The 27,546-nt window shown below is 40.8% G+C and overlaps 1 protein-coding gene across 2 annotated transcripts; it reads right to left on the bottom strand.

Annotated features, from left to right (window-relative positions):
* On the bottom strand, positions 1 to 25,452 carry CCR3 (C-C motif chemokine receptor 3). Of its 2 annotated transcripts, none has more exons than XM_057301712.1 (2): positions 24,543 to 25,452; positions 1 to 1,553 (listed from the first exon to the last, which is right to left on the bottom strand). In XM_057301712.1, exon 2 carries the CDS (start codon positions 1,540 to 1,542, stop codon positions 475 to 477), a length of 1,068 nt encoding a protein of 355 aa, XP_057157695.1. In that variant the 5' UTR covers positions 1,543 to 1,553; positions 24,543 to 25,452; the 3' UTR covers positions 1 to 474. The 2 variants fall into 2 exon arrangements, with proteins under 2 accessions (XP_057157695.1, XP_003818513.1); XM_003818465.6 differs by lacking the exon at positions 24,543 to 25,452 and adding an exon at positions 2,246 to 2,297.
* Between the last annotated feature and the right edge of the window lie 2,094 nt (positions 25,453 to 27,546).

Genomic DNA, 27,546 nt, shown 5'->3' with positions numbered 1-27,546 from the left:
TGTTGCTTACGATTATTTATTCACACTGAAAAAACAAGCTTTTCATTAAGCAGGGAAAGAACTAGGCACATTAGAAAATAAAATAGTTAACTTATTGTATTGTGTGAAAATGTTTTATTTATATCAATAGCTGGCTGAAGTTAACGTATAAAATATAAAAAGTTTTACCTTTTTGTAGCGGCATATAGTAACTATCTAACATTCAGGTGCATTAAAATGTAGGTAACTCTTCAGAGAAGCAAAGCTCTGCTTTTTAGGGTTGATGATGAGTACGCTGCCCAGCCCCTGGCCTGTGGTAATGACCTTAGGGTACATGCATCTACTGCTACTGCTGTGTGTATATTTCAGTATCTTCAAGAGCTTCAGTGTTGCACTGGAAGTTTGAAGGACTGTTTTAGAGGTGAGTGTGGAAGGCTTAATGTGTTTGCTTCATCTCCTTGGTCCTTCCTCTTTAGGCAATTTTCTGCATCTGACCTAAAACACAATAGAGAGTTCCGGCTCTGCTGTGGATGGAGAGACAGAGCTGGTTCTTTCCAGCTTCTCACTAGGAAGGAATGGGATGTATCTGCCCAGGTGCATGAGCACGTGCCTGTGGAAGAAGTGGCGCAGGTACTTCCGGAACCTCTCTCCAACAAAGGCGTAGATCACCGGGTTCATGCAGCAGTGGGAGTAGGCGATCACCTCTGTCACCAGCATGACCAGGTCCAGATGCTTGCTCCGCTCACAGTCATTTCCAAATAAGATGGATTGATAGGAAGAGAGAAGGATAGCCACATTGTAGGGTGTCCAGAAAATGAAAAACACCGCCATGATGACAAAAATGAGCCGGATGGCCTTGTACTTTTTTTTACTGGGGCACCTCAGCAGTGTTTTGATGATTCCTGTGTAGCAGATGGCCATAACGAGCAGAGGGAGAACGAGACAGAAGATGGTCATTCTCAGAGTGTAGAAATGCCTCCAGCTATATACTGTATCCTCTGGGTAAAGAGCACTGCAAAGAGTCTCTTCAAACAACTCTTCAATCTCATAGAAGATAAATTCAGGAAGAGCTGCTAGCACTGCCAGGCCCCAGGTGACGATGCTGGTGATGACACCAAAAGTGACAGTCCGGGCTCGAAGGGCAAACACAGCATGGACGATGGCCAGGTACCTGTCGATTGTCAGCAGGATTATGAAAAAGATCTCGCTGTACAAGCCTGTGTGATAAAACCCTGAGAGGAGCTTACACATGCCATGGCCAAAAACCCAGTTATGCCCCCTGACATAGTGGATCCAGAATGGAAGGGTGAAGAGGAAGAGCAGGTCTGAAATGGCCAGGTTGAGCAGGTAGATGTTGGTCATAATTCGGAGCCTCCTGTATTTTATGAGGATCATCACCACCACCACATTGCCCAAGAGGCCCACAGTGAACACCAGGGAGTACAGCGGGGGCACAAACTGGGCCATCAGTGCTCTGGTATCAGCTTTTTCACAGAGCAGGCCCACGTCATCATAGTAGGATGTGGTACCAAAGGTCTCAACTGTATCTAGTGAGGTTGTCATTTCACTTCTCCCTGTGATAGAAGAAGAAAAATACAATCCCACAATGAAGCATAATCATCCTTCGTAAAACACACCAGTTGATTTATTCATGTACTCAACAAAGATGCCACATGTGATAGCAGCCTAGGGATTCTTTAACATGAATTTCAAAAGGCATATCAGAGGTGCCAGGAGAGGGGTTGAGGAAGGAAAGAGCTGAAGCTTTCAAAGTTAGCATGACCCGGCATGGGAAAAGAAACAGAAATGTTGTGGGGTGGTGGTGAAGAATGGGGATATAGATTTCTGAAAGCATTTAAAGGAAGAAATACAAAACAGGAAAAAACAGGCTAGATAATGATAACAATATAATAATCATTATTATTACTACTGTCTCTTACGGCATTTTGCATTTTATGTTTTACAGTTTACATATACCTTAAAAATCCTTATCCATTTAAAAGCAAAATACGTATAATAATAATAACAATGATTATTACAATTACAAGTAATTACGCTTCTCCAGGGCCCCATAATGATGTGCCATTCATTATAGTTAATGGGGAAATTGAACCTTGAAGAAATTTAGTAATTTGTTCAAAATCCTCTAACAAGTAAATATAAAATTTGGGCTAGATCTTTAGTCTCTATTCATGTCCATTTCTCCTGTCACTAGATTCAAATGTAGTGATTTTTAAATTTAACGTTTGAAAAATTTGCTACGGACTTGAGGAACCTGGCTTGTGTGCTCTTAACAGCATTCTTATTCCAAATGGCATAATCCAATCCACAGCAGCTGTGAAAAAAATACACATTTTGTCTGTTACACATGTACAATCACAGTAATTAACTATTACAATAATTACAATTATAAGCAGCATTAGTTTAGGTTACTTTCCTTTTCTTGCCCCTGGTGATGCTGAGTTAGGCTGGTAATATGCAAAAAGCAAACCCCTGGGAGCTTCTCCATCACAAAGGGGTAAGCAGGAGGGGTCAGTCAATGGGATTTCTTACTGGACTTGATATTTCTTAGGCCAGGAGCCCTAAGGCCAGTGCCTGCTTTTCTTGAGATGATAGACTTCAGTGGAAAAGGAGGAAAATAGAAAACAGATAAGGCAGGAGTCATGGAAGGACAGTGAAGCCATGCACTAGTTCCTCAGACGGCATCCAACTGACTTTCTCCTTTCTAGGAGGAAGGGACAAGGGTGAAGATGTGAATATACAGGCCGATGGGCATTTCTCAAGGTAAATCTGAGAAATGCTTAATAACTGGGGCCAATGCGGGGAATTGTTTTTGCTTCTTAATAGAATAATTGATCGAATACTGAGGCCCCACATGTTGGGGTTCTGGGTAGTCAAAGTCAGTGAGAATAGAGATGGAAATGGAGCCAGTCCTAGTGCCTCTCAGCTGCATGCCTTGGACAAGCCCTTAATGCAGAGCCTCCTTTACTTATACCGAAAGTGAGGACCATTGGGTCACTTGGGGTTGTGATGAGGAAAAATGAGAGTGTATGTGAGTTCACATTTGAAACCAGAAAAAGCTGTAAAACTGGTAGGAAGCAGGAATGAGAGAAGGACAATTAGAAGCCATTTCAAAAGAAATTAGGAAAAATAGGGTCCCTTGGGTGGAACTTGTTGATCTCTTTTCATGGGTCTGTCCAGGTACATCTCCCACTGATCAATGGCACATTCCAGGCTTCTGAGGAGGAAAATGGACTGAGGAACAAATGGTTTGTGTGTGCTCCTATCAGCATTCTTATTCATAATAGCATAATCCAATCCATAGCAGCTGAGAAAAAAAATACACATTTTGTCAGTTACACACGTACAATCACAGAGAGTGTCCTTCTGCACTTCAGCATCTAAAGCAAGAAAAGAACAGAACTGCTAATTCTGGAGAACAAAGGTATAGTAGCCTGTATTCACTGTTAATTATTTGTATTTATTTTCCTTTTCTCCAAGAGTGATTTAAAAACAGGTCAAACTTTTAAAAAATTACTTAAGTTTTGCTCAGTTTGAGGGTAGTGTCTTTAATTCATGTGTTATTTCTATAAAATCAACATGATCAGGATGATAAACCATAGAACCTTTTGGTTTGGGTTTCAGGGCTGCCTATGAGCTTTTAGCACTGAAGTTCACAGCTCAAGAAAGCACGCAGGTCCTCCAGAGTCAGCAGCCAAGTCCTTGATTACTAGCTGCATGGGATCAGAGACAGAAAATCTCATATGGGCAGGGGACCTTGGCTCATGCCTGTAATCCCAGTACTTTGGGAGGCCCAGGTGGGAGGCTCGCCTGAGCCCAGGAATTCAAGACCAGCCTGGACAATATAGTGAGATCCTATCTCTACAAAAAAATAAGAAATTAGCCAGGCATGGTGGCGCATACATGTGGTCCCAACTACTTGGGGGGCTGAGGTGGGAGAATCCCTTGAGCCTAGAAGGTTGAGGCTGCAGTGAACTGTGATCACGCCACTGCACTCCAGCCTGGGCGACAGCCAGACTCCATCTCAAAAAATAAATAAATAAATAAATAATTAAAAATTAAAAAATTAAAAACCTGATATGGTTTTCACCTGTCTACCCAGTCTCAATCAAGGTGAATACTTAGATACAAAATAGTCAAGAGGTTTGAATTAGGCTTTCAAAATGGCCTTTTACATTTTGGAAAACGATAGGGTAATCGTAAATAAGTAAGAACAATAAGAAAGAAGAGCACAAAAACGAAAGTAAAAATCACCCAATCTCCTCATGCAGCATTTACCACTGTTAACATATCTCTGTGCAGATATGGATGCCCGTGTGCAAGATTTACAAAAGTGAGGTCAACTAAAATTACTCACAATACAACTCAGCAGTGAAATGTGCAATGATTCTTTAGTCTCCAAACTATTTTGGTCTCTGTTACCAGCTTCTCATCTGCTGGATAGCAGGAAAAAGGATTCACACATTTTAGTCCAAAGTGGTTTAAACTTCTCTTGATTCATTCATTTGAACAATGATTTTAGGTTTTACTCATCCTCTTTATGCTGTCAGCTTATAATTTCAGTTTCTTCTTTCAGTGTTCCTTTCTAAGATGGTGGCAGAGATCTGGAGGAAGGGCCACTACAACTTGAGACATGGGGCAGAGTGGGAAGGGGGTGTTCCTGTCTCCTGTTGGTCCTTGATTTATATGACTGGTGTCTGCTGAGTGGGGGTGACCTGGTTCCAATGCTAAGCCTTTTTCTGGAACCTGCTGTGGTGGTTTGTAGCTAATATACTCATGAGGTATTCATTCTTAGTCTTCCTTGGGCTGGAATGGAGAGCCCTCTCTGTTACCACGACACCTCCACCAGGGCCCTGGCCCTGGCCCAGGCTATGCACCTTTTCCTGCACTGGTAGGCACTGAGGCAAGGCTGCTGCTCCTTGACTCCCTGCCCATGCCATGAGCAAACCGAGGAACTCTCAAGAGTACAAACTAGATCTTTTTTTTCTGCCTGACCACCAACTTAACTGCACTGGCCATCCCATCTGGTAAGGAAGTGCCCTACAGGGAGACATTCCTTGGGGGTCCCCATCTTAGCAGAGAGCGCTCCATGCCCCCTAGCTCTGATGGGGAAGGTAGGGATCCACAGGTGTGACTGCTTCCTTTCATAACCACTGTGTCTCTTCTCACATTCCCTGGGGTCAGAGGAGAGGAGCCTCCTCCTCTCCATTCTCATCTGACAAATTTTAAAACACTATGTGTTGAATAACCATCCTCTCACCTTTGGGCTTGAAATATCACCTTTGTCGTATATTCTTTAATGTTCCTGAATCTGATTTTGTACCTTATATTCTATTGATATCTTATCTCTGTGCTAGAGACACTTTTTATTGTAGATTTATTAGATGATTTATATAGATGATCTTATTATGCAACTCCCTTTCATTATACATTTCCAAATGTCTTACCTATTAGAGCCATTTGTTTTATTAAACTTTAGGATCATCTAGTCAATTACTTATAAAAACATAAGTTTGGGTGGAATTGTGTTACATTTGTAAATAAATTTAGGAAGAATTGATAACTTTACAATATCAAGGTTTTATACCTGGGAATGTAATTTTGATCTATTTTGAAGGTTATTTAAAGGTTATTTCAACATGAAAAAAGAGGATAATAAAGAACAAAAGTTAAATGAACATAGAAAGTAGGAGGGAGAGAAAGAATGAGAGAGAGAATCTTATGTGGTTAAACTGGATAAAATTGAATGAATTTATTACAAGGATTTTAAAATGGGCTTTCAATATCAAAGTACACTGATGCAAAACTAGAATTTGGTCTTCTTTCTGTTAAAAACCACAAAGTTTTCTTGGATTATTAGTCTACTCTTGATAAGAGTAATGAAAGTGTTTTCTCTGCCTTTTAAGTGATCTGCCTAAAAGAGCAGATTTTATTTCTCATCAAAATAATTTCCTCTGCCTCATGTTGTGTTTATCAAGATCTTTGATTACTTAAGAAAATAGAGTTATTTGTGTTACAAGAACTAAGATTTTTCATTTTTGTTTTCTTAACTATTGCCCAAGACCATTGGAACTCACCTCTTACATCTGCATAACCTGGATGCAAGACATGGAGTCAAAGGAGATCATTCTGGAGCTTTAAGGTTTGACTGCCCTGCTGGATTTTGAATTTGCATGGGGCCTGTAGCCCCTTTGTTTTGGCCAATTTCTCCCATTTAGAATGGCTGTATTTACCCAATGCCTGTACCCTCATTGTATCTAGGAAGTAAGTAACTTGCTTTTGATTTTACAAGTTCATAGGCAGAAGGGACTTGCCTTGTCTCAGATGAGATGTTGGACTGTGGACTTTTGAGTTAATGATGAAATGAGTTAAGACTTTGGGTGACTGTTGGGAAGGTATGATTGGTTTTGAAATGTGAGGACATGAGATTTGGGAGGGGCCGGGGTAGAATGACATGGTTTGGCTGTGTCCCCACCCAAATCTCATCTCAAATTGTAACACCCACAATCCCCATGTGTCGTGGGAGACACACAGTGGGAGGTGATTGAATTATGGGGGTGGGTTTTTCCTGCACTGTTCTCCTGATAGTGAATGAGTCTCACGGGATCTGATGGTTTTTAAAAGGGGAGTTTCCCTGCACAAGCTCTTCTTCTCTTGTCTGCCACCATATGAGATGTGCCTTTCACCTTCCCTCATGATTGTGAGGCCTCCCCAGCCATATGAAACTGGAAGTCCAATAAAACTCTTTCTTTTGTAAATTGCCCAGTCTCAGGTATGTCTTTATCAACAGCATGAAAATGGACTAATACAACTATGTAACTTTCTGTATTTGCCTTTGAAATCTTTTACTTGTCACTTTGGCTAAATGGATACCTAAGTATTGTTTCACAGTGAACTATGATCCTATTTAATCAAGTGCTTTAAATCTTTAGACATTTTTGACAACCTTCCTAAATCAATTCTACATACAGTCTTTTTTTACCTTAAGCTAACTTTGGAATTTTGCAGACAGCCTCTGGAAAAACCTCAAAGGAATTTATTCTCTCCTTATATTATAAAAAGAGAGATGTTAGACTAATTAAGTTTATTTAACATATTACATTGCATGGGAAGAACTGCCAAATAAGAAATAACGTTAAATCTTCTTTATGTTATATTTGTATAGATATATCTTATTAATATGTGTTTCAGAAATTATATGAATTTCCTAAATATCAGATATGTCCTGGTATAATTTTACCAGCCATGTGTTGTATATCAGCCATATGTTGTATATATTTTATCAGCCAAAATGTTGTATATCACAGAAATAACCAAATTTCTTCTTCAACTGCATTATAGTAAATTCTCAGGGGCATTTTAAACCATTGTTCATCCACAGCAGTTATTGTTTTACTCTGGTGCTTTCCTGAAAGCTTTTGCAAATACCTTATGGTACAAAATGACATGAAATTCATAGAAAGACTCTGACACATACAGGTTTCTGACAGTTTTGAACTAGGGTTGTTTCTAGCCTTACAGTCCTGCAAGCTGAAGTTGAATTACCTAAAATAAACTTCAGAGAAATCACCACAACAGCTTGTATATGAACATCTTTTGTGCATGTTGCTGCACGGCCACTCAGAAAGTTCCCTGGACCTCCAATGACATTACCAGAGACATTCAAACTGCAAGCCAAGAAAATCTATTAGAGTGAAACAGCCATATTTTTTAAAATGCTGTTTCTATGTCATTGAATCAGGAATTGTAGCCCTAAATCTTAGAGATCTAAGAGATCAGATCCTACTATTCTACCAGATCAGGGAAGCACAATTGATTGGCTAAATCTTGGCTCTTAAGTAGGTTGGTTTGGTTGGTTTTGGGGTATTTTTCAGACTCTTGGTATTATCCTCCTATTAGTCATATTGATAATATCCCTTATGCAATGTAGTCTCACAAGGATCTTAAATGCTTGTCAGCAGCCACTAACTCAACAGTTGATCTCCGTGAGGATTGAAAACCAAAACTATACGAACAAGAGTCATCAAAATAACCTACTGAGATTCTAGTTTGTGACCTATAAATGTCTACAGAAAGGAAAGCAACATGTAGTAACCAAGGGTAATAGCCAGTCACATTCTCAGTTCAAGCGAGAGGATGACCAAAAGGGGGGAATTGTTAAAGAAAAATAAAAATGAAGGCCACAGTTTAGATATGTCCCAAGGCCCAGTGCTGATGATATTCTTGAAAAACACAATCCCAAATGCTATAATGTTGAAATCCCAAAAGATCAAAATCACAATCCTAAAAGACTAAAATTCCTAATGTTGAAATCCTGAAAGCTGAATTCTGCGGAAGGATTAGTGCATTTCTGGTTGTACACACCGTAGTTGCATAATGTTAGTTGCATCGTGTTAAGAAGAACTATTACTTGCTATTACCTTTATTTGGAAATTAGGTATGGTTTAAGGAGATATGTATGCATGTCAACTTGACAAAGGGTGGATCTGTGGACTTAATTTTAGATGTCAACATGACTGAGTAAAGGAATAACTAGAAACTTGTTGAAGCATTGTATTGAGTGTGTCTGTGAAAGTGTTTCCAGAGATTACTGTGTGAGTCTGAGTGGATTAGGTGGGAAAGATCTGCTTTCAGGGTTGACAGGCACCATCCAATCAGCTGGGGGCCTGAAGAGAACAATTACAGAACGCAAATTGGTCTGTCTTTGAGAGCTGGAACAGACTTTTCTTCTGTTGCTTTAGACATCAGAAATCCAGGCTCACCAGCCTTTGAACTATACAACTACCCACCTCCCCCAACTCAGTGGCTTTCAGCCTAGGACTGAGAGTTACAACATTGGCTTCTCTGTTTCTGAGGCCTTCAGAGTTACACTGAGCCACACTACCTGTATTCCAGGGTCTCCAGCTTGTAGATGGTCTGTTGTGGGACTTCTTAGCCACCTTAATTGTGAGCCAATTATCCTAATAAATCCCATCTCATATATCTACATACATATCCTATTGGTTCTGTCTCTGGAGAACCCAGACTAATATAGATTTGGTATTGAGGAAGCTGAGTATCATCCTTCTTACTGGAATGATATGCCATTATGGTTTTAAATACTAATACATGTTAAGGACTCTCAAATTGATGTCTTAAGCCCTGACCCAAATTCCTACTCAAAATTTCATCTTAAGTGTCTAATGAGCATCACAATATTCCATTACTCTTCCTTTACTCTCAATGGAAGAGACTGGTGAACTTTTTTCCCAGAAAAAAAAAAAAAAAGCCTGGGACAAGCTAAGTGTATGAGGTTACTTTAATGGTGAAAGATAACAATGTTAAAGTTGATTATTATTGGTGCTACAAAAGCACCAATCCTTTAATTGCAACAGCCAAGCAATAAACAGACTTTTAAATGGACAGCATATACTTAGGCAATGTGTAGACCACAACGACTCTCCAAATACAAGTGCAGCAAGTGTTTTGAAGAACTTAGAAGTGAAAACACACAGAAAAAATACAAGAAATTTCCCTTGCCAAGTTACTCAATTGTGTATCACTTCTGTCCCTTCACCCCTAGTGCCAATTCACTATGCTATGTATTTAATCTTTGCATCATTTTCAGTAGTGGAGTTATAAACTGTGTAAAGACATTTAGAGAGTTTTATTATGTTTTATGCCATTTTTTTTTTGCAAATTTGACTCCTGAAAGTACATTACTACTACAACTTTGTGTGTAAGCATTGTGTGTGTGTGTGTGTGCACAAATGTGAAGACCTCCTTGATAAATAAACAGATGTCCTTTTTGTGCCTCTGTGTTTGTGAAAGATACAATTTCTCGAGGTCTTGGCTCTTTGGGCAACTGGCAAATATGGTGGTGACCCATCATGGTTCTCGATTGATCTCATCCAAAGAATTAGGATGTCCATCACAGTATTTCAGATGACTACAGTTTATAAAGCTGGGTGCACACAATTATTAACTATAGTGATATGCATTTATACATTGTGATTTTTTACACAATTTATTTGTGAATAAAATTTGACACTATTTATTTATGAATAAAATTCATCTGCTCATAACTGTTATACCCTTGTGACTGTTGTTAGTATACCTGAGTGTTTATGCTTGCAAAAATATATACATTATTCCCTATTGTGAAGTGTTCTGTTGTGTTTTTATAAGTTTTTCAAAATAAATCCACCTATAGGAATATAAATAAATGTCTTTTAAATTATTGTTTTCAGAGTTATATTTTCAGGATTTTAATATTTTGGGATTGTGGTTTTTGGATTTAAAATTTTAGTCTTTCTGGATTTCAACATTTGGGATTATGGCATTCAGGATTGTGTTTTTCAGGATTACAGCCCAAACTCCTCAAGGCCAACCACCCATAGCCACATAGCCAAGACTGAAGTCATCCTGATTTCCCTGAAAAGCCAGATGTAATAATAAATGAAACACAAAATATAAAGTTTATGTCATTTTCAGCATGATTCAGTGAAATTAAACCAATCTGCTATAGACAAATCAGCTTTAAATGTTCTTGTTGCAACACCATGTTAATGTATAACAGCAAATCACAAAAAAAGTTCAAAATACTGAAAGATCTCTGCAAGGAAAACTACAAAACACTGCTGAAAGAAATCATAGATGACACAAAAAATGGAAACACATCCCATGCTCATGGATGGATAGAATCAATATTGTGAAAATGACCATACTGCAAAAAACAACCTACAAATTCATGGAATTTCCATCTCAATACCACCATTATTCTTCACAGAACTTGAAAAAAAATCCCAAAATTCACATGGAACCAAAAAAGAGCCCACATTGCCAAAGCAACACAGCAAAAAGAACAAATCTGGAGGCATCACGTTACCCAGCTTCAAACTACACTATTAATATAAGGCCATAGTCACCCAAACAGCATGGTACTGGTATAAGAACAGGCATATAGACCAATGGAACAGAATAGAGAACCCAGAAATAAACTCAAATACTTAAGGCAAACTGATTTTCAACAAAGCAAACAAAAACATAAAGTGGGGAAAGGACACCCTATTCAACAAATGGTGCTGGGATAATTGGCTAGCCATGTGTAGAAGAACGAAACTGGATCCTCATCTCTCACCATAGACAAAAATCAACCCAAGATGGATCAAAGACTTAAATCTAAGACCCAAAACCATAAAAATTTTAGAAGATAACCTCAAAAGAACTCTTCTAGACATTGGCTTAGGCAAAGAGGTCATGACCAAGAACCCAAAAGCAAATACAACAAAAACAAAGATAAATAGATGGGACTTAATTAAACTAAAAAGCTTCTGCACAGCAAAAGAAATAATCAGCAGAGTAAACAGACCACCAACAGATTGGGAGAAAATTGTTGCAATCTACACATTTGATAAAGGTCTAATATCCAGAATCTACAAGGAACTCAAACAAATCATCAAGAAAAAAACAAATAATCCCATCAAAAAGTAGGCTAAGGACATGAATAGACAATTCTCAAAAGAAGATATACAAATAGCCAACGAACATATGAAAAAATGCTCAACACCACTAATTATCAGGGAAATGCAAATCAAAACCACAGTGTGATACTGCCTACTCTTGCAAGAATGGCTATAATAATAATAAAAAAATAGATGTTGGCGTGGATGTGGTGAAGAGAACACTTTATGCTGTTCATGGGTATGTAAACTAGTACAACCCCTATGGAAAACAATGTGGTGAATCCTTGAAGAATTAAAAGTCGATCTATCATTTGATCCATCAATCCTACTCCTGGGTATCTACCCAGAGGAAAATAAGTCACTATATGAGAAAGATACTTGCACACACATTTATAGCAACACCATGGTATACTACTCAGCCATGAAAATGAATGAAATAATGGCATTTGCAGCAACCTGGATGGAATTAGAGATCATTATTCTAAGTTAAGTAACTCAGGAATGGAAAACCAAACATTGTACATTGTCACTCATAAGTGAGAGCTAAGATGTGAGGATGCAAAGGCATAAGAAAGATAAAATGGACTTTGGGGACTCAGGGGAAAGGATGGGAGGGGAGTGAGGGATAAAAGACTACACATTGAGTACAGTGTACACACTGCTCAGGTGATGGGTGCACCAAAATCTCAGAAATCACCACTAAAGAAATTATTCATATAACAAACACCACCTGTTCCCCTAAAACCTATTGATTTTTTTTTTTTAAAAAGAACTTTGAACCCAGGGGGGAAAAATACTTCCTCCTTTATGCTTTATAAACTATGCTGTAAGTGCTCTAAGTGGGAATCCCTACACTTTCAGATCTATGTCTCCTCACTCCCAAACTGTTCTTTTGTGTGCACAATAAACTTCTGCAACTTTAAATTTTGATCTGATTTTATTTTTGACAAATGTAAAGTTTCTTTTACTCTCCCCTTTCTCAATTTCCTCTCCTCCTCAGAGGGGAGTTTGTTGTTGAGCCCTCTTGATATTTGTTTATGTACTTATACACATAATTATAAGTGGCTTTTTGGTACATAAATCAGGACCTCACATGGCACCCATTTCATTGCTGGATAATTCTATTCAGGGTGTTCTTGAGTGGTGGCTGAATTTATATACATAATTATAAGTGGCTTTTTGGTACATAAATCAGAGTAGGAAATATCAAGTTTTCTGTGACTTTTTAAACTTTATGTCTTGGAAATCTTTCTATATCAATACTTGTAGAACTGCCTCATTCTTTGGTACATAAATCAGAGTAAGAAACATAAAGTTTTCTGAGACTTTTTAAACCTTACATCTTGGAAATCTTTCTATATCAATACTTGTAGAACGGCCTCATTCTTTCTAATAGCGAGATGGTATTCCACTGTGTGGAATTTAAACAGTTTTCTATTAACAGAATTTAGATTACCCACACTGGGCATCAACACAAAATTTACCAGTATAACAAACCTGCACATTTACCCCTGAACCTAAAATAAAAGTAGAACAAAAATACTCCAAAAAAATCCGGTAATTCTAGTTTCCCTTAAGGTTAACATGTGATGGGGTTAATAAAGAAACTTCCTGCATGTAAACTTAGTTAAATTTAATCTTAATTTAATCTAAATTAATAAAAGTGTTATATGCAGATAGTGGGAAGGATCATTTCACAGCATCCGAAAGTGGTCCAAATATGTCCAGGGCTCATTTAATGCAAACATTGACCAACTGAAATGCAGTCAAGAGGAAGCTTTACCCAATAAAGATGAGTTGAAGAAGCCAAGCGTATCCATCCTGGAGAAAATCCACTTTGGGGAGGGGAGAGAGTATGATACTGGCTGGGCAGATGAGAATGAGAATTATGTGTGACTCCCTGCAAAGCCTCCCAGAACCAGCAAGAGGTAGTTCAAAGATGCAAATTCAACCACCACTCAAGAACACCTTGAGTAGAATTATCCAGCAATGAAATGGGTGCCATGTGAGGTCTTGAGTGAGCTGTGACTGGAGGAATTCACTCAGAGGCTGAGTGAGGAATTCACTCAGAGGTAGAAGGCATTCCCCCAGAGGGAGGAAGATTGGCTAGAGCAGCATTTCTCAGTCCTGGCTGCATGTGGGAGTCACTGGGGAGCTCTTGAAAATCCCCAGCTTATAAACCTGAACAATTAAATCAGAGTCTCTGGAGATGGGGTCTGGCTCTCAGTGGTTCTTAATGCTCTTCTGGTGATTCCCTTGTGCAGCCAAGGTTGACAACTCCTGGACTACGTGACATGAAGTCCCTCCTAAATTTGAACTTTTTTTTTTTAAATCCCTGAGTCATGTAACCCTCCAACCTATTTTAAATGTAGTGGAAAGAAAAGGGGAAACTTAGGGGTAGAATAAAAAATATCCTTAGTTGCAAGTTCTTTAGAAGCTATCACCATGAATGGCAAACACAAGAGCCAATTTAATGGTAGGCTATATTGCTGTATCATCCAGAACAAATGAAATCTACCACCTGACTCTCCATCCACCTCTCCACCAGCTATCCCTTCTTGTTTCCATCCAATTACCCATCTAGATATTCAACTTGCTTCCCATCTATGCAATTAAGCTGATCCCCTCCCACTTCCTTCCCTTCCTTCGTTTCTTTTCTCAAAAAACCTGGAGTATCCAGAAAAGTTAGTTATCTGTGCAGTGGTCCAATAGAATTTTTCTATATTAGTGGAAATGTTTTGTATCTGTGCTGTCTGATAAGAGAGACACTTGGCTGGGTGCTGTGGCTCATGCCTACAATCCCAGCATCTTGAGAGGCCAAGGTGGGTGGATCATTTGAGGTCAGGAGTTCAAGACCAGCTTGGTCAACATGGTGAAACCTTGTCTCTACTTTAAAAAAAAAAAATTAGCTGGGCAGTAGTGGTGCACCCCTGTAATTCCAGCTACTCAGGAGGCTGAGGCAGGAGAATCTCTTGAGCCTGGGATGCAGAGTTTGCTGTGAGCTGAGATCGTGCCACTCCACTCCAGTCTGGGAGACAGAGTAAGACCCTGTCTCAAAAAAAAAAAAAAAAAAAAAAGACAGAAACTAGCTTCATGGCTATTGAGCACTTGAAATGTGGCTACTGCAATTGAGAAACTGAACTTTTCATTTTATTTAATTTAAATAACCACATGTAGAAAGTGTCAGGCCTCTGAGCCCAAGCCAAGCCATTGCATCCCCTGTGACTTGCACATATATGCCCAGATGGCCTGAAGTAACTGAAGAATCACAAAAGAAGTGAATATGCCCTGCCCCACCTTAACTGATGACATTCCACCACAAAAGAAGTGTAAATGACTGGTCCTTGCCTTAAGTGATGACATTACCTTGTGAAAGTCCTTTTCCTAGCTCATCCTGGCTCAAAAATCACCCCCACTGAGCACCTTGTGACCCCCACTCCTGCCCGCCAGAGAACAAACCCCCTTTGACTGTAATTTTCCTTTACCTACCCAAATCCTATAAAACGGCCCCACCCTTATCTCCCTTTGCTGACTCTCTTTTCGGACTCAGCCCGCCTGCACTCAGTGAAATAAACAGCCATGTTGCTCATACAAAGCCTGTTTGGTGGTCTCTTCACAAGGATGCACATGAAATTTGGTGCCGTGACTCGGATTGTGGGACCTCCCTTGGGAGATCAATCCCCTGTCCTCCTGTTCTTTGCTCCGTGAGAAAGATCCACCTACCACCTCAGGTCCTCAGACTGACCCACCCAAGAAACATCTCACCAACTTCAAATCCGGTAAGCGGCCTCTTTTTACTCTCTTCTCCAACCTCCCTCACTATCCCTCAACCTCTTTCTCCTTTCAATCTTGGTGCCACACTTCAATCTCTCCCTTCTCTTAATTTCAATTCCTTTCATTTTCTGGTAGAGACAAAGGAGACACGTTTTATCCGTGGACCCAAAACTCCGGCGCCGGTCACAGACTGGGAAGGCAGCCTTCCCTTGGTGTTTAATCATTGCAGGGATGCCTCTCTGATTATTCACCCATATTTCAAAGGTGTCAGACCATGCAGGGACGCCTGCCTTGGTCCTTCACCCTTAGCAGCAAGTCCCGCTTTTCTGGGAAAGGGGCAAGTACCCCAACCCCTTCTCTCCTTGTCTCTACCCCTTCTCTGCTTTTCTGGGGGAGGGGCAAGTACCCCTCAACCCCTTCTCCTTCAGTCTTAGTGGCAAGTCCCACTTTTCTAGGGGGCAAGAACCCCCAATCCCTTATTTCTGCACCCCAACCTCTTATCTCTGCACCCCAATCCCTTATTTCCTCACCCTGACCTCTTATCTCTGTGCCCCAATCCCTTATTTCCATGCCCCGACCCCCCTTCCCGCTTTTCTGGAGGGTAAGAACCCCCAAACCCCTTCCCTCCATGTCTCTACTCTCTCTTTTCTCTGGGTTTGCCTTCTTCACTATAGGCAAACTTCCACCCTCAATTCCTCCTTCTTCTCCTTTAGCCTGTGTCCTCAAGAACTTAAAACCTCTTCAACTTACACCTGACCTAAAACCTAAACACCTTGTTTTCTTCTGCAACACTGCTTGGCCCCAATACAAACTTGACAATGGCTCTAAATGGCCAGAAAACGGCACTTTCGATTTCTCCATCCTACAAGATCTGAATAATTCTTGTCTTAAAATAGGCAAATGGTCTGAGGTGCCTGATGTCCAGGCATTCTTTTACACATCAGTCCCTTCCTAGTCTCTGTGCCCAGTGCAACTTGTCCCAAATCTTCCTTGTTTCCCTCCCGCCTGTCCCCTCAGTCCCAACCCCAAGTATCGCTGAGTCTTTCTAATCTTCCTTTTCTACAGACCCATCTGACCTCTCCCCTCCTTGCCAGGCCAAGCTAGGTCCCAATTCTTCCTCAGCCTCCGCTCCTCCACCCTGTAATCTTTTTATCGCCTCACCTCCTCACACCTGGTCCGGCTTACAGTTTCGTTCCGTCACTAGCCCTTCCCCACCTGCCCAGCAATTTACTCTTAAAAAGGTGCCTGGAGCCAAAGGCATAGTCAAGGTTAATGCTCCTTTTTCTTTATCCCAAATCAGAAGCGTTTAGGCTCTTTTTCATCAAATATAAAAACCCAGCCCAGTTCATGGCTCATTCGGCAGCAACCCTGAGACACTTTACAGCCCTAGACCCTAAAAGGTCAAAAGGCCATCTTATTCTCAACATATATTTTATTACCCAATCTGCTCCCGACATTAAATAAAACTCCAAAAATTAGAATCTGGCCCTCAAACCCCACAACAGGACTTAATTAACCTCACCTTCAAGGTGTACAATGATAAAAAAAAAAGTTGCAATTCCTTGCCTCCACTGTGAGACAAACCCCAGCCACATCTCCAGCACACAAGAACTTCCAAACACCTGAACCGCAGCGGCCAGGCATTCCTCCAGAACCTCCTCCCCCAGGAACTTGCTACAAGTGCCAGAAATCTGACCACCAGGCCAAGGAATGCCTGCAGCCCAGGATTCCCCCATCTGTGTGGGACCCCACTGGAAATCAGACTGTTCAATTCACCTGGCAGCCACTCCCAGAGCCCCTGGAACTCTGGCCCAAGGCTCTCTGACTGACTCCTTCTTGGCTTAGCGGCTGAAGACTGACACAGCCTGATCGCCTCGGAAGCCCCATAGACCATCACAGATGCCGAGCTTTAGGTAACTCTCACAGTGGAGAGTAAGTCCATCCCCTTCTTAATCAATACGGAGGCTACCCACTCCACATTACCTTCTTTTCAAGAGCCTGTTTCCCTTGCCTCCATAACTGTTGTGGGTATTGATGCCCAGGCTTCTAAACCTCTTAAAACTCCCCAACTCTGGTGCCAACTTAGACAATACTCTTTTATGCACTCTTTTTTAGTTATCCCCACCTGCCCAGTTCCCTTATTAGGCCGAGATATTTTAACCAAATTATCTGCTTCCCTGACTATTCCTGAACTATAGCCGCATCTCATTGCTGCCCTTCTTCCCAATCCAAAGCCTCCTTTGTGTCCTCTTCTTGTATTCCCCCACCTTAACCCACAAGTATAAGATACCTCTACTCCCTCCTTGGCGACCAGTCATGCTCCCCTTACCATCTCATTAAAACCTAATCACCCTTACCCTGCTCAATGCCAAGATCCCATCCCACAGCATGCTTTGAAAGGATTAAAGCCTGTTATCACTCGCCTGCTAAGGCATGGCCTTTTAAAGCCTATAAACTCTCTTTACCATTCCCCCATTTTACCTGTCCTAAAACCAGACAAGCCTTACAAGTTAGTTCAGAATCTGCACCTTATCAACCAAATTGTTTTGCCTATCCACCCCGTGGGGCCAAACCCATATACTCTCCTATCCTCAATACCTCCCTCTACTACCCATTATTCTGTTCTGGATCTCAAACATGCTTTCTTTACTATTCCTTTGCACCCTTCATCCCAGCCTCTCTTTGCTTTCACTTAGACTGACCCTGACACCCATTAGGCTCAGCAAATTACCTGGGCTGTACTGCCACAAGGCTTCACAGACAGCCCCCATTACTTCAGTCAAGCCCAAATTTCATCGTCATCTGTTACCTATCTTGGCATAATTCTCATAAAAACACATGTGCTCTCCCTGCTGATCGTGTCCGATTAATCTCCCAAACCTCAATCCCTTACAAAACAACAACTCCTTTCCTTCCTAGGCATGGTTAGTGCAGTCAGAATTCTTACACAAGAGCCAGGACTGCACCCTGTAGCCTTTCTGTCCAAACAACTTGACCTTACTGTTTTAGCCTAGCCCTCATGTCTGCATGCAGCAGCTGCCACTGCTTTAATACCTTTAGAGGCCCTAAAAATCACAAACTATGCTCAACTCACTCTCTACATTTCTCATAACTTCCAAAATCTATTTTCTTCCTCATACCTGATGCATATACTTTCTGCTCCTCGGCTCCTTCAGCTGTACTCACTCTTTGTTAAGTCTCCCACAATTACCATCATTCCTGGCCCGGACTTCAGTCCAGCCTCCCACATTATTCCAGAAACCACACCTGACCCTCATGACTGTATCTCTCTGATCCACCTGACATTCACCCCATTTCCCCATATCTCCTTCTTTCCTGTTCCTCACCCTGATCATGCTTGATTTATTGATGGCAGTTCCACCAGGCCTAATCACCACACACCAGCAAAGGCAGGCTATGCTATAGTACAAGCCACTAGCCCGCCTCTTAGATCCTCTCATTTCCTTTCCATTGTAGAAATCTATCCTCAAGGAAATCACTTCTCAGTGTTCCATCTGCTATTCTATGTGCTATTCTACTACTCCTCAAGGATTATTCAGGCCCCCTCCCTTCCCTACACATCAAGCTCGAGGATTTGCCCCTGCCCAGGACTGGCAAATTAGCTTTACTCAACATGCCCTGAGTCACAAAAACTAAAATACCTCTTAGTCTAAGTAGACACTTTCACTAGATAGGTAGAGGCCTTTCCTACAGGGTCTGAGAAGGGCACCGCAGTCATTTCTTCCCTTCTGTCAGACATAATTCCTCAGTTTAGCCTTCCCACCTCTATACAGTCTGATAACAGACCAGCCTTTATTAGTCAAATCAGCCAAGCAGTTTTTCAGGCTCTTAGTATTCAGTGAAACCTTTATATCCCTTATAGTCCTCTGTCTTCAAGAAAAGTAGAACGGACTAAAGGTTTTTTAAAAACACACCTCACCAAGCTCAGCCACCAACTTAAAAAGAACTGGACAATACTTTTACCACTTTCCCTTCTCAGAAGTCAGACCTGTCCTCGGAATGCTATAAGGTACAGCCCATTTAAGTTCCTGTAGAGATGCTCCTTTTCATTAGGCCCCCAGTCTCATTCCAGACACCGGACCACCTTAGACTGTGCCCCAAAAACTTGTCATCCCTACTATTTTCTATCTAGTCATACTCCTGTTCTCTGTTCTCAACTACTCATACATGCCCTGCTCTTGTTTACACTGCCAGTTTACACTGTTTCTCCAAGCCATCACAGCTGATATCTCCTTGTGCTATCCCCAAACCGCCGCTCTTAACTCTTGAAGTAAATAAATAATCTTTGCTGGCAGGACTATGCTGAATCTCCTTAGGCACTCTCTAATCAGATGTCCTAGGTCCTCCCAATTCTTAGATCTTTTATACCTGTTTTTCTCCTTCTCTTATTCCATTTAGTTTTTCAATTCATACAAAACCGTATCCAGGCCATCACCAATCATTCTATGCGACAAATGTTTCTTCTAACATCCCCACAATATCACCCCTTACCACAAGACCTCCCTTCAGCTTAATCTCTCCCACTCTAGGTTCCCACGCCGGCCCTAATCCCGCTTGAAGCAGCCCTGAGAAACATCGCCCATTCTCTCTCCATACCACCCTCCAAAAATTTTCGCCACCCCAACACTTCAACACTATTTTGTTTTATTTTTCTTATTAATATAAGAAGGCAGGAATGTCAGGCCTCTGAGCCCAAGCCAAGCCATCCCATCCCCTGTAACTTGCACATATACGCCCAGATGGCCTGAAGTAACTGAAGAATCACAAAAGAAGTGAATATGCCCTGCCCCACCTTAACTGATGACATTCCACCACAAAAGCAGTGAAAATGGCCGGTCCTTGCCTTAAGTGATGACATTACCTTGTGAAAGTCCTTTTCCTAGCTCATCCTGGCTCAAAAAGCACCCCCACTGAGCACCTTGCGACCCCTACTCCTGCCCGCCAGAGAACAAACCCCCTTTGACTGTAATTTTCCTCTACCTACCCAAATCCTATAAAACGGCCCCACCCTTATCTCCCTTCGCTGACTCTCTTTTCGGACTCAGCCCACCTGCACCCAGGTGAAATAAACAGCCATGTTGCTCACACAAAGCCTGTTTGGTGGTCTCTTCACACGGACACGCATAAAAGCAAGTAGCCACCATAGTGGACAGTACAGGCCTAGTGTCCAGCATGATGCCTGACAAATGAAGGATGCTTAATAAACTCTTCTTAAGTGTATGAAAGGATGGAGTAGAATAATTTTTACTCTGCTTTGCACTGTCCAGACTACACATCTGAAATATTATGTTCTGTTCCAGGCACCAAATTTTAAGAGGGTTAGTATCAACCTAGACTATAGAAGGAAGTAGGATGATAACAGTCCCAAAACATCAGCCATAGTTGGCAGAACTTGGAAATGTTTTGTATGAAAAATAATAGTCTTTGCATGAAATCAAACTAAATGCCCATCAATGACAGATTGGATAAAGAAAATGTGGTACATATACACATGGAATACTATGCAGCCATAAAAAAACAGATAGTGTCTTTTGCAGGAACATGGATGGAGCTAGAAGCTATTATCCTTAGCAAACTAATGCAGGGAAAAAACCAAATACCACATGTTCTGACTTATAAGTGGGAGCTAAATGATGAGAACTCATGAACACAAAGAAGAGAACAACAGACACAGGGGTCTACTTGAGAGTGGGAGGAGGGAGAGAAGCAGAAAAACAAGTATTGGCTACTAGGCTTAATACCTGGGTGATGAAATAATCTGTATAACAAACCCCCATGGCACGACTTTACCTACGTAACAAAGCTTCACATGTACCCCCAAACCTAAAATAAAAGTTAAAAAAAAGGAAAATAATCATATTTGGATTCATTTTAGGTTTTGTTTTGTTTTGTTTTGTTTTTGTATGCCTTTGGTCTGGATCGAAGGTTTTTTTTTTAAATTAAAGGGTTGGATTAGGCAATGTTTTAGGCCCACGTAAGATAGAAAAGTCTATGATACGATAGTTTTTCCTGTAGAAGAGGAAGTAGACTCTCATAGAGCAGAAATTTGATGACCTTGGAGGATGCTAGATACATCCACACATGGGGAAGAACTTTCTGAGAACAGTGCAGGAACGGAATGAGGGAGCCAGTGAGCTTCTTCCCTGGAAATACACAAGAAGAGCCTCTCAAAGTTCAAATCATGAATGAATGCAGTCTTCTTTCCAGCCACCAACATTTCCCAGAATTGGTATTTTAGGGCAGCACATGGATTTCCAGAGCTTCCAATCATTAATAATAGTTACTAAGGCAAAAGTTACACCTCATGCTTGTGTCTTTCAGAATTGTGTCTGAGTGCAGTCAGTTCATCTTAAGTGACAGGGTTTCACCCACCAGCCAAATGATTTTGGATTCTTTTTACCAATCTCCTTGATCAAATATTAGACTTGTTCATTACATTTTAGTAACAGGTATTTCAAATGTGGCCAATTTTTAGTTTTCAATACAGGCTGATATGTTATTTAGTTGAAGGAGTTGGTCATGAAGAATATGTTTTCACAAGGAAAGTATGCGTATACATTCCAAATAACATGGTTGTGGGATAGTCACCATGACCAGAATTTCAGCTTTCTGGGACCCAGTGCTTCCACCTCCAACTGTGCTATGGAGAGAGAGCCACTGCCTTTCCAGGCACCATGTATGTTATAATTGACAGTGTCAGGCCTCTGAGCCCAAGCCAAGCCATCACATCCCCTGTGACTTGCACATATACGCCCAGATGGCCTGAAGTAACTGAAGAATCACCAAAGAAGTGAAAATGCCCTGCCCCGCCTTAACTGATGACATTCCACCACAAAAGAAGTGAAAATGGCTGGTCCTTGCCTTAAGTGATGACATTACCTTGTGAAAGTCCCTTTTCCTGGCTCATCCTGGCTCAAAAAGCTCCCCCACTGAGCACCTTGTGACCCCCACTCCTGCCCGCCAGAGAACAAGTCCCCTTTGACTGTAATTTTCCTTTATCTACCCAAATCCTATAAAACGGCCCCACCCTATCTCCCGTCGCTGACTCTTTTCGGACTCAGCCTGCCTGCACCCAGGTGATTAAAAAACTTTATTGCTCACACAAAGCCTGTTTGGTGGTCTCTTCACACGGACGCGCATGAAAGATAGTACACTTGTATATCATTTTGTATTCTGATACCTTAACCTCTTTACCTTTCACCTAGTTCCTTGTGGCTAAAAATTACTTAAAAATGTAATTTGTAATGACTCCAACATATTGTATAGATAATCATGCTTATTTAACCATTGCTTTTTTGTTGTGTGATTAAGTTGTTCACAATTTGCTCTGCTATAGAAAATACTGCAATAAACATATTAGCCTGCATTTTAAAATTATTTCCTTAAGGTATATTACACAAATCATAATTTCTACATTGAATTATATTTCAAAGTGTCTTGATGCATTTTGTCAAATTGCTTCCAGAAAGTGTGTAAATCATTTTGTATATCATTTTGCATATCATTTTGTATTCTGATACCTCAATTTCTTTATATTTCACCTAGTTCCATGTGACTAAAAATTACTTAAAAATGTAATTTGTAATGATTCCAACATATTGTATAGATAATCATGGTTATTTAATCAGACTGTTTGTTGTGTGATTAAGTTATTCACAATTTGCTCTGCTATAAATAATACTGCAATAAACATATTTGTGTGCATTTTAAAATTATTTCCTTAAGGTATATTACACAAATCACAATTTCTACATTGAATTATATTTCGAAGTCTCTTGATGCATTTTGTCAAATTGCTTCCAGAAAGTGTGTAACAATATATATACTCTTGGCACTAGTAGGTGATGGTGCCCATTTCAGCAAGCATCCATCAATATGGAGAAGATCTAAAAGAAAGAAAAAATTACTTGGCCAATTAGATGGGCAAAAGGGTTGCCATTATTGTTGTAATTAACATTTATTTCATTACTGATTTTTTTTTAACTACAAGTATTAGTCATTCATATTTCCCTTCCTGTGATTTATCTCTTTGTGCCCTTTACCCAATTTATTCTGCTGTACAGATCTGCTTTTTTCTTATTAAGTCATACAAAGGGCTCATATTTTTTCTCCCAGAAGAGCTAACTCATCCTGCCTGGTTCAGTGTAATCATCACCACTTTCTGGAAAGAGCTGCACTTCAAAAATATACTTCAACTTATACCACATCCATGTGGAAGACCCCTTATTCCCACCACTCTCACTTGAAGTACTTGTCAAAGTTAACACTCATCCTCTGTCAATCCAGGCGTTTCCAGAAGAATCGGTAAGGCTTTCTAGCTCTACCCTCTAACACAGACAATCTAATTCACCCAGAAAAAAAGACACCAAATCAATCAACTGACTCATCTAGTAGCTTGATTTAGTGTGGATTTTCAATGAAAACTTCAAATAAATATATATATTTCCACACATACATACTTAATGCACACACACATATGTATATAATCAGCCCTCTGTATCCATGGGTTCCACATTTGTGTATTCAACCAATCACGGATCAAAAATATCTGGGAAAAAGCTCCACAAAGTTGCAAAAACCAAGCCTTGAATTTGCCACGCAGCAAGTGCTATGTTGACTCCACATGAATGAAGCGCTGTGTATGCGTTGTATTAGGTATTACAAGTAATCTAGGTAGTTGTATTTAAAGGGTACTGGAGGATATTTGTAGGTTATCAGCAAACACTACATCATTTTATATAAGGAACTTGAGCATCTATGAATTTTGGTATCTGCAAGGGTCCTGGAACAAATCCCTCACAGATACTGAGGGAGGACTTTATATATATAAAAATGTATGTGTATATATATATATATATATATATATATATACACACACACACATATATATAAAATTATATTTTTGCTATTTCTTACAAGTCAATATAAATAAACATAAGCTATTAAGTGTAAGCTCTTTGGAGTAGTCATATGCACATAGTTGAGAATTTGTGAAAGTATAGGAGGGTAACATGGGCACAGATGTTGACTAAAGAGGTATAAAGGGCCTAGTTTGGGTGAGTGCTACACGCAAACTTATCATTGTGTGGATGGGAGACAGAAAGGGAAAATTAGAAAAAGCAAGAAGAAAATGGAGATATGTGGCCATATTTTCTCCCACTCTGGCCCCATACTACCTCTAAATTGCTGTGTACCTTCCTTCTCCTCCCTCCTAGATCCAAGAGCACTGCTGGAAGTTATTACTTCCACCTGCCTGGACCCCTCCTTGTTCCACCTCCCTTTTCCTGGAAAAGTGACACCTACCTGAAAATCTCTTCTAAGTAAAAACTTCTATTGTATTTCGATAAGTTCTTGCCCGGATAAGCACAAGAAGACCAGTGGTACCTGCTAATTTAGTGAAGTCCTTGATATGTCCAGTGATAGCTTAGGCGTCACCACTCCTGAAACAGAGATACCATCAGATCACAGACATTAGTAAAGTAGTAAACAATGTAAGTATATAACTTCCTGTTTTAAACGGACTAGCTTCTCAGTTTTGCAAGTTTTCACAAAGATACTTTCGTGCAGTTCTTCTTTTTCATGATTGACACCACATACTAACCACTCACCTGAGAAATCCTTGTAATGAGTGCTGCTTTAGGGGCTCTCCACCCATTGGCATTGCTCATTTTTAGTGGTGGGGGGTTGTTATAATTTTTTTTTTTTTTTTTTTTTTTTTTTTTAGACAGCATTTCATTCTGTCACCCAGGCTGGAGTACAGTGGCATGATCTCAGCTCACTGCAACCTCCACCTCCTGGGTTCAAGGGATTTTCCTGCCTCAGCCTCTGGAATAGTTGGTATTAGAGGCACGCGCCACCATGCCTGGCTAATTTTTGTATTTTTAGTAGAGACAGGGTTTCACCATGTTGGCCAGGCTGGTCTCAAACTTCTGACCTCAAGTGATCTGCCCGTCTCGGCCTCCTAAAGGGCTGGGATTTATAATTCTTGAATAGGCATTGATTTGACCCATCGGGAGACAGGATGAAGAATGAAATAAGAATTTCCCGGCAAAGGAATAAACTAATCATTCTGCAGGGTCCAATAGACACTTGGATGGGGCAAAATGTGGCTGCAAAGGTTTAGACAAGTCTAAAAGACTTGAGTTTGAGTTTCAGTTGTGGCATACACAGCTACATAAGCTGGGGGTAGTAATTTAAACTTGCTGGACCTCAGCTTTTTCATCTCTAAACTGGAAATAATGATATTTAAGTCATAGCATTGCCGTGGAACCAACTAAGATAAATATGTGAAAAGTCTCTGCAGAATATACAAGGCTAAGGAAATGTAAAGTGTGGGTAGAATGCCACTGTGACATAAGCGTCATAGGGCAGAGCCATGTCTCAGGGCAGAGCGTCACAGGGCAGAGCCATGTGCCTGCTGTATGTGCTGATGTGTCCCTTGGGACCTAGCATGGTACTGGGCACAGAGCAGGTATTCACCCAATATTTGCGGGAAGAACTCTGACTAAGCATGATGTGATCTTTGATACACTGACTAACTCGACAAATGAGTGTAATGCACCAAAGTGTTTATCAAACGTTTGATATGTGTGTAGGACTGTGCTGTATGCTTCATGATAAAGAAAACATAGGAACAAAAGACAAAGAGAGAGGAAGGAGGATAAGAGAGACAGAGAGAGAGAGAGCGCGCACACACATGTGCATTAGAGAGAGAGAGAGAAAGAATAGGGAGAGAATTTGAGAGAGAGAGAAGAAAGGGAGGAAGGGGCTCAGTTTCCACCTTAAAGAGTCTATAACCTTGTTGGTGATCAGAGACAACAGAGACCTGATAAAATATCAAGAATGCTCAAATATAGTTAAAGCACAACCAAAGAAACATTTCACTATTTAATCTATAGCATATTCAATATAGCATATTCAAATTGGCTAAAACAAAATTTTCGAGTGATGGTAAGATCTCAGACTTTGCTGCTGGACACCTGAGTGCAAAACCTACCTTTACCGCTTAATAGGGATATCACCTTGGGCAAGCTACATAACCTCTGTGTGCCTCAGCGTGCTCTACTGCAAAATGATGTAGCAATGCCTAGCTTGTAGGATCTGTGTGAGGAGCAAATAAATTAGGACTACATGGAGGCCAGTGTGTGGCATGTGGACAGCGTCATGAAAATATTTATCATAGTTGTCATGACAGATCCTCTCAGTGAGAAAGAGGCAGCCACTCAGGGTGGTCTGAAATATAGTATAATATATTGTGCTCTGATTCAGCATGTGGGATGTCAAATGCAAGTTCTACAGGGTTTAGAAAACAGGACCATGTGGGCTGAAGGGACTGGGAACGGCTTCATGGAAGAGAAAGGGCCCGAGGGATGAACAGAATTTGGCCATGTGGAAGGGGTAGGGAGAGTTTCCAGGAAAAAGGAAGTAGAGCTACCAAGACCAAGAGGTGAGGTGAGCTTGGTCCCTGTGCAGGGGTAGGCAGGAATGAAATTAGGGAACAGATATGCTTGCATCCTAATGCCAGGAACCAAGAGCCAGGGAGATTAATATATATACACACATACACATTTTAAAATGTGTAATACATTATATACATCTGTTAGGGTGACACACATTCAGAAGCTCCAGCCCTGCAGAGCATTCAGAGCCACCTGCAGGTCTCTGGCAGAGGGTGGAATTTTGCAGGCCCATTGTGGTGCATCTGACTTCCACTCCTTTCACTTTATCTGGGGAGTTTTATCCCTAGATCACATGACATGCCAACAGGCGGTCGATGACATCTGAAGACAGGAAAGGCATGGGCCTGGCAGAGGTAGTGGGCATGGAGCAAAGAGTGGAGGGAGATAAGATTGACTGCTGGTTTTGGCTAGATTATAAAGAGTTGACAAGTTCACAGTAGATTCCATGGAAATGTGGGAGCTATTGAAGGATTTTGAGTAATAGTACTGGTACTACCTTATTTGAGATCAGTGCTTGAGGGTTTTCAGAGTATTCCACATAAATTTTCTGGGTGGAAATCCCACAATGACCTTTTAACTTAATAGGGAGATTGTCATCCCAGAGCTGCCTCCATGGGGTGACATTCACAGGGTAATCAATGCAAACTGCTCCCCGTGGGACTACGCAGTAGACCAGAATGAGGAGCAATGCAGGTAATCACCTAACCTGTGGGTAAGGGAATTGAGATCAAGTGACCTGTCCAAGCTCACACATGACTAAATGGTGGAGTGGAAATTCCAACTCCAGTCTCCTTAATTAGCACTCTGTGTTCTCACCAGTGGTGAAATAGAAGGCACCTGGGATTTAG

Source organism: Pan paniscus, chromosome 2, assembly GCF_029289425.2.
Source record: "Pan paniscus chromosome 2, NHGRI_mPanPan1-v2.0_pri, whole genome shotgun sequence".
Lineage (NCBI taxonomy): Eukaryota > Metazoa > Chordata > Mammalia > Primates > Hominidae > Pan > Pan paniscus.
This window is presented reverse-complemented; position numbering and strand designations above follow the sequence as displayed.